We start from the raw sequence: 7,983 nt of genomic DNA on the forward strand, positions 1-7,983 counted from the left end.
ATTCAAAATAGGGGTACAAACGAGAAGTATTGGTTGAGTGGGGGTAATGCACGGGTTTAAACACCTTGGGTTGCCCGCTAAACCATCAGTCCACGATCTAGTGCACCTCAACCGACAGCGAATGGTTGGGCCACTACTCAAACGCCAGAATACTGTAGCTCCTGCTGCCAAACCACACCTCAATGCCGTCTTCGCCTTCGTAAAGTATGGAAAATCACATCAGGTCATTCATGCGGGTCATTCGCAAGATTGACGATGCAGACGAGCTCATCCAATCGTTCTTAGCATCCGAGGAATTCATACTCTCTCAGAATGATGCCTCGCCGTCACTCGCTCCCCATGATCAGGAGCGTTTGCTCGACTTTCCAAATGCCGAAACTCAAGCAGCGAACATTGCTGAATCGACTAAGCTATCCAAAGAAGATCTCCTTGAGCGTGCTGTCGAGTCACCCTCGCAGCTGACCGCCGCAGAGATCTCTCTGCTCAAGAACCGCTACTGGATGAATGTCTCGCCAGGGGAGGAACGTGAAGTCTCACGGGCAGCCGGGCTGATCATGGGACCCGATAGAGTCTCAGAAGAGGAGTATGAACAAGCCCAGAAGCGTCTCGGGGCGGTACGCCACATGCTCTATGCAGAAAATGAAGAGAAAGCCATCAACAATGCTATCACAGAGCACTGGAGGCGCGAAAATGAATCATGGAAAGCGAGACAGAGGCAGGAGACTGAAAATGCCTTGTCCAAGGCGCGCCCATGGGTGAGACGTCTGTGGGAGGAGGACAAAGGGGAGAAGGTTTGGGGGTATGGCATGTTCATCGACCCAAAGGCGTTCGCCAACGACGAAGAAGCCGATAGGTACATGGCTCGGAGAGATGGCGTTCTATTCCACGCTCGCGACGCGGTTGGGGCGGGAAGCAGTGCCATCAATAACAAGTGGAAGTTGCAGAAGCTTGAGTGGCCTACCAGTGATGCTGCAGGTGGCGGCAAGGAGATGAGCGCCAGACAAGCTGTTGGTCGAGGCGACGCAGAAGAGGATACTAGTGAGCTGACTATTGACGAGGACCAGAGAGGTGGAAGAGAGGACGAAGAGAGACTCGCCAGCTTCCGCATCTTGCGTACAAGGTTCAATTCTATCCGAGACAGAGGCACAAGGAGTCAAACACAAGAAGGCATCGTCTCTGGCGCACCTGTGTATTCAGAAACCAGTGCTCTAGAAGGCGGCATTATACGAAGCGTCTTTCTGATGGTAGACAAGCCAAGCGTCAAATCGGTCCTTGGTGCACATAGGCTCGTCGACGACATGTGGGTTTGGGCTGTTGACCCTGACCACGACGATGTGGACGAGACACTTACCACAAACGATGAAGCACGGCAATCAGAGACGCCCAGAAGATACAGAGGATTCATGCGTGTACGGCTGCAACAGCTTGTCAATAACCTCTATGACGTGCGACGCTTTCACCAGAGAGAGTACACAGTGAAGGAACTCTGGGAAGCCGCTCAGAAGAGCAAGCATCAAGCCTTTGTTTCAATCCATGATGTTGAGGCCCGGATTTGGAGTATTGATCGGTTCGTGGGGAGTGCCATGAGAGCGCAGCCACCGCGGATTGTATACGGACCTATACCAACGACTTCTGCCGAAAAGTTGGTTCACAAATAGATAGAGAATTGTCACCGAAATTTGATAGGTCCTTACTAAAAGCTAGTATTCAGACCGCTCCAGGCAATTGACTCGAGTTTCTCTGTAATGATTCGGATTCTTGGCATGCTGAAGGTAGTTCCAGTTTGATAGTTTGATAGTTTGAAGTGGGTTTTGGATTTTGAATCATACCTTGGTTGACTTTTAACCACGGCTGGCTGACAACTTCCTCCTAGGAAGGCTCTCTATTGTACCATTTTTCATTCCTATCTGCAACATAAGGTAAGAAAAACGTCTGAGAGTCACTCATCAAGTAACAGTACGGAACTTTCGTGGTTAACGCAGGCTGTCCCGACCTGTGCGCCTCATTTCTCTCCATGGCTTCCGCGGAGAATCGAATTCTTGGAGAAACATGGAGCCGCGAGTTTCAGGCAACACAACTGGGCGGTTGATTAATAGTGGGATACAGGCAATGTTTTACTCTTCCCCGGTACCCAGCTGCCGAAACTTTGATCTTTCTGTACGAAACTCTGAATCCCAATGGCGAGGATGCAACTCAACGTCACTCTGATGAAGAAAGTTCAGAGTAGACCTAGGAGCAATGCTTCCTACCAGACTCAGCTCGTCATTCAAGCATTGTCGACCGGTCCTGAAAACTTCTGAACATGCATCGTCTTCTCTTTCTGGCTACTTCTCTTTCATGAATCATTCCCATATCGTACTTGGCTCACTTACACAACTAACAGGACCTTCATCTGATAATAAGCCGCAGAGAACTTCATCTCAAGAATGTGCGGGATAACAGCCATCATCCAATCCGGCAGTCCGCAGAGTAATTCATTGGAACGACGCGCCGATGTGCAAAGTAAACTAACACGAAGCCTATCTCTCCTTCAGCATCGAGTGCCAGACGCAGAAGGAACATGGATAAACAGCGACGCTACCGTCGGTATGCTTCATCTCAGCTCCATTGACTCAGGTTTGAGATCGTTTGCCGGAAATTGACACAGTCATGAAGGTCTCGGCCACGCACGCCTCTCAATCATAGATTTTTCGCCAACGGGCCTTCAACCCTTACACAGTGAAGATGAGAAAATCCACGTCGTCGTGAACGGCGAGATTTACGACCACTTCGGCATCCGCGGCCGCTGTACCACCGAGTTCGATTACAACTTCTCCGGGAGGAGCGACAGTGAAGTCATCCTGGCTCTGTACCAACACCACGGAGTTCGCGGGCTCTTTAAGCACCTGCGTGGCGAATTCGCCTTCGTCTTATACGGTGAGCGATCCGGTGATGTTATCGCCGCGAGGGACCGGTTCGGCATCGAGCCTCTTTTCTGGACGTACAGTACCGAGACGCCGGCCAAGCTCTTGATCGCCTCGGAGATCAAGGGGTTTCTGCCAATGGGGTGGGACCCCGAGTAGGACGTCGATGCCATTTGCAGCGGTGCGGCGGTTCTGGGCGAAGGCACGCTGTTCAAGGGAGTGAAGAAGGTGTTGCCGGGGCATTGGGTGCAGTTCGGTCGAGATGGGAGCGTGACGCAGCATCGGTATTGGGATGCCGAGTATGCGGATAAGGTAAGTGGCTTCACATGAATGTATAAGCCGAACGGTGATTGATAGGCTTACAAGCTGTTTAGACCGTCAAAGAGACACGCAGTATGGATGAGATGGTCGACGGAGTTCGCGAGCGCTTAGTAGATGCCGTACGCCTCCGCCTCCAAGCCGATGTCCCCGTCGGCATCTATCTTTCAGGTGGTCTCGACTCGTCCATTGTGGCTGGTATAACAACGCAGCTCGTACGAGAAAGAGGAGTGAAGCTGGGGAACCAGGATATTAAAGATAGGATCACTTGCTTTAGCATCTCCTTTGCTTCTGATTCCCAGTATAACGAATACGGTAGGTCAATGGGTGCACCCACGCCCTAGATTCATGCTAACAACTTGACAAGACATTGCAGAACGCACAGAAGAATGGCTAGACTTGAACACTGTGAAAAAAGTCATGGACGAGGAAGAACTAGCAAAGCACTTCGCCGACTTCGTATACCACACCGAGCACCACCACTTCGACATGAACAGCGTCGGGAAGTACGCCCTCTCAGAGCTACCTCGCCAGCAAGGGATCCCCATCGTGCTGACGGGTGAGGGGGCAGATGAGCACTTTGCAGGGTACCTATTCCTAGTCTCCGACTTCCTACGTGAGCCCGACGATGCCTTGCCGTTGACGGAGCTAACGAAGGATACCGAGCTTCGGGAAGCGCTAAACGAGTCCGCCGCAGCGCAGTTGCGAAGCATATACAAAGGTATGGGCATGTTTGATCACTCCCGAACGGAAGAAAGCACCGGCTTCGACTCTCTCGCAGGCTTGGACGTCTTCATGGTCCAATGGCGAGGCTTTCCCTCATAGGACGTGTTTGCCCCCTGGGTGAGAGAAAAACAGAACACACTCAGCGTCTACGAAGCGATCCTCAACTCCGTCCCCCCAGACGCCCAGGAGAAGATTCGAACGCGCTGACACAGCCTCCACTCGGCGCTGTACGTCTTCCTCACTTCCTCAAGACCTCCATGGCGAACATGGTCTTGACCTGTCTGGGCGACAGGTCGGAGATGGCGCACAGTACCGAGGCGCGTCTCTCGTTCCTGGACCACGAGCTGGCGGAGTACGTCAATGGGCTTCCGCCGAGCGTCAAGATGAGCTATAGTAAGCCCGAGGATTCCATAGGAATCAATAACGACGAGAAAGAGAAGAGAAAGAAAGTAGCGCCTCAGAGCTTCTTCTGGGAGAACATGGCCGCCGTCCGAGATCGCATCATTGACAAGAAGGTCCTGCGGGAGGCGGGGCGGCCGTTCATCACGGACGAGATCTACCACCGCAAGAAGCACCCGTACTCGTCCCCATGGAAGTGGCCCGTGGGAGGGCCGGTACAGCGAATGTTTAGGGGGTTGCTGACGAAAGAGGCGGTCGAATGCCTTGGCTTTGTCGACTTTGGGAGCATATCACGGTGTCTTGAGACTGCATTTGGTGAAAGCGGTGACCCCGCAGCGTCCAGAAAGATACTTGTCGTCGGTGCCTGGGTGGTTTTGAGTCAGAAATTTGGCGTGAAACCGGCCAGATCTCAGAGATAGATCAATAGGGACGCTGAAGGGGGTGATTTGCTGCTGCGGCACTTGATGCATTCTGTCAGGATGAGGAGAAGACACCGCGCGCTTGGATTGAAGTCATTGACTTTCAGAGTCGCACAACCATATCAGCTGCCCAGACCGCACGAGATAGTATCAAGCCAAAATTCCGCAAGAAAGACAGAGCTGGATCGAGGGCATGCCGTAGGTTACGGGCAGGATGCCGTGATCTCTCTAGGGCTTCACTTTGAGCTTGTCTGCTTTCCGTCGTGCCCGCGAAAAGGGTAGCTACCTTCTTATTATGCCATGCCTCTGGCATCTCAACAGCAAGACGCACCGGTGTTCAAGCGTATTCGCGCAACTAAATACGAGAGTTTCAATTCTCTCTTACTCAGATGTCAATGGCTTAGCCATTTCCCGGCTCTCAGTTCAGGTCACCAGGAGGGTGAGTAAGTAGTGATCGGCAGCCCTGGTCCTCACCTCCATCATGAACCATTGGCTTCAATTATCAACTTCGTACCGCCAAGAAAGCAGATGAACTGACCGAGCATATTTCTATCCCCTTATGGCTATATCTTTCGACGGTACGGTGAAGCAACTGAGGGGAGCCGTGGTAAAATTTATGTGCAAGTGAAACCTGCATCTAGATGTCTCGCCGTTTACGGGTGTCAAACGAGATTAAGAGAAATTGCAGGCAAGCAGGACCAAGTAGTCCAACAACACCACGATGCAAAGTTACGACAGGTCCGAACAGATCGCAATAGTTGCTACGCCGGCAGTGCTTCCCGCCCTGGCTTACACAACGGTTGGACAGATTCGGTTGACGCCTGCAACGATCCGGCAAGTTACCTCATACATCGCGCGAGTGAAAGTAGGCATAAGTCTGTAAGGAGAAGCAAGAAACGAGCCTCTCGCAGATCACAAAGGATCAACACCAAAACATACTAAAAACACCTTGACAACCCCGCCAAGCTGACAAGACGCTAGAATCTTGTATCCCGATCTGGCATCATCCGAGTACGCGTCAAGGAGCGGGAGTAACGAGACACCTGCGCGGGGTGCCGTTGATCAACAGAGGGGAAGTGAGACAGCAAAGCCAGTCTCAGTTCTCCGGCAGCGGTACGGCAACGGGCCGTGACTAGTGCCCGCTCCTGCTGCTCCTCCCCGTTGACATTGACAGCTCTTGACCTCCAATTTGCACGTCGTTGAGATCAAGGAAAGAAAGGGGGAGAGGGCGGTCTGGCTCGTCTATAAATGAGCCAGAGATCCTCAGATGGAGATGAGTAGAAGAATCAGGCTCTTCTTGACCATCAATCACTCAGATTCCAATTCGAAACCCAAGCAGAGACTTCTTCGCTCTTCCTAAACTTTCCAGCAAAACATCACCCATCATGCCGGGTCTTCCCACTGCCACTGACGAGGAAGTTGGCTTCCAGCCGATCCCGTCAAACCCCTACCTCAAGCAGCCGGGATCCGTCCCAGGCTCGATCTCCAGAGGTGCCAAGTCCTCATGGGGTTCCTTCATGCCCCCCAACACCTACGAGCCCGTCGCAGACGAAGGAATCATCCACTTCAACCCCATCATCATCCTCTTTATGTCCCTTATTCCAAAGGACGACCTTACCAAGGCTGTTCAGTCGGCACTGGGGAAAATCCCAGAATTCATGGCGAAAATGGGCATCGAAGACGCAGACACATTCTACAAGTTTGCCAACGACATGCTCAAGTGGACTCCCACCGAGAACGTCCAGGCCAAGGATGTGTACGACATCCTGTGCCTGTTCTACTTCATCCTCGACCAGCAGCCGCTGCTGCGCAAGCAGACGCTCGTCCACCCGAGCTCGGTTGGGTTGCCGCTGACCCCGCTATCGAGCTGGATCGTGGTGTTTGCGCAGCTCATCGGGCTCTTCATGGACACGCCGGCGTCCATCAACGAGAAGACCTTCCAGACGTTTGTCGACTCGCCAAAGTACATGATCAAAGAAGAGGCACTCATCCCCGAAGGCGGCTTCCGCACCTTCAACGACTTCTTCTCCCGCCACCTCAAGCCGGGCGTAAGACCCATTGCGGATCAGGACGATGATAGGGTCATCACTTACCCTGCGGACTGCACCTACGACAATTCGCTCTACAACCAGAGCATCGTCAACGTTCAGGACACGGGTATCATTGAGATCAAGGGCCTCCCCTGGACCATCGGAGCCCTGCTCCAGGGCAGCGAGTATGCGGACTGTTTCCACGGGGGCGTCTGGATGCATGCCTTCTTGAACACGTTCAACTACCACCGGCAGCACGCGCCCGTCTCCGGGACAGTCATCGAGGCCAAGAACATCCAGGGAGCGGCGTACCTCGAAGTGGACCAACAGTGTCGTCCGATCCGCAAGCTCTTCGTGACGGCCGAGGACATTGAGAAGGACCCCAACTGCCGGCCCGAGGCGCCCGACTCCCCGGGCTACCAGTTCCTCCAGACGAGAGGCCTGGTAATCATTGACAATCCGGTGCTCGGCAAGGTGGCCGTGCTGCCGATTGGCATGGCCATGGTCTCGTCGGTCAAGCTATCGGTCCGCGTGGGACAGAAGCTGCAGAAGGGCCAGGAGATCTCGACGTTCTTGTTTGGCGGGTCGGACATCATCTGCGTGTTTGAGCCGCGTGCCAAGTTGACGCCTGAGCACTTTGTGCCGTCGCCCAAGGACGACTACTCGAGATACGGGAGTGTGTTGGCGAAGGCGCCTGGGCAGGGCTCGAATGGGACTTCGAATGGATACCACTGATTGGGTTAGTTGGCTCAGGCTCATGTCTGTACTCGCACGCAGTAGCTCCCGAATGGTGATATCTGAAATCTGAAATCTGAATCTTGCTGAGAGAGTGAATGACTCTTCCTTTCCCTTCTGCATTCGCCGCGTTTCCGAAGTGGTCTGTGAAAGAGGACGGGGTTCTCAAAGTGTCCATGACTCCGAGAGTGACACAAACGTTGTTCGTGCCCAACAGTGGATTTCTTCTTTTCGTGGCCTGGCAAACCGGCCCAGAGGCCTCCACAGCTCGAGGTGGCGGCCACGGCGAGCCTCATGTTTTCAGAGTCGCGGTCTGTTCTTGAAACAAACTCAGCTCGGCGGAGACCAGACGGGAGGAGGACGAAGACCTCGGAAAGTAGAGATGCAAGGCGAAGAAGCGGACCGGCCCGTATAAGATGGAGAAAACTGCATTTCAAGGCAAATGGATCAAAA

At 53.3% G+C, this 7,983-nt stretch overlaps 3 protein-coding genes across 3 annotated transcripts; all 3 read left to right on the forward strand.

Annotated features, from left to right (window-relative positions):
* Positions 1 to 230: 230 nt before the first annotated feature.
* CCOS01_02119 (uncharacterized protein) lies at positions 231 to 1,658 on the forward strand (the record flags this gene model as incomplete). Its single annotated transcript, XM_060450311.1, has 1 exon — positions 231 to 1,658. One exon carries the CDS (start codon positions 231 to 233, stop codon positions 1,656 to 1,658), a length of 1,428 nt encoding a protein of 475 aa, XP_060318961.1.
* Positions 1,659 to 2,426: 768 nt separating this feature from the next.
* On the forward strand, positions 2,427 to 4,765 carry CCOS01_02120 (asparagine synthetase; the record flags this gene model as incomplete). Its single annotated transcript, XM_060450312.1, has 6 exons — positions 2,427 to 2,616; positions 2,686 to 3,031; positions 3,083 to 3,215; positions 3,278 to 3,536; positions 3,598 to 3,942; positions 4,134 to 4,765. 6 exons carry the CDS (start codon positions 2,427 to 2,429, stop codon positions 4,763 to 4,765), a joined length of 1,905 nt encoding a protein of 634 aa, XP_060318962.1.
* A 1,385-nt stretch (positions 4,766 to 6,150) lies between these two features.
* Positions 6,151 to 7,530, forward strand: CCOS01_02121 (phosphatidylserine decarboxylase; the record flags this gene model as incomplete). Its single annotated transcript, XM_060450313.1, has 1 exon — positions 6,151 to 7,530. The coding sequence occupies one exon, from the start codon at positions 6,151 to 6,153 to the stop codon at positions 7,528 to 7,530; it is 1,380 nt and encodes a 459-aa protein (XP_060318963.1).
* Between the last annotated feature and the right edge of the window lie 453 nt (positions 7,531 to 7,983).

Source organism: Colletotrichum costaricense (genome assembly GCF_030867565.1).
Source record: "Colletotrichum costaricense strain IMI 309622 chromosome Unknown Scaffold_2.1, whole genome shotgun sequence".
Taxonomy (NCBI): Eukaryota; Fungi; Ascomycota; class Sordariomycetes; order Glomerellales; family Glomerellaceae; genus Colletotrichum; species Colletotrichum costaricense.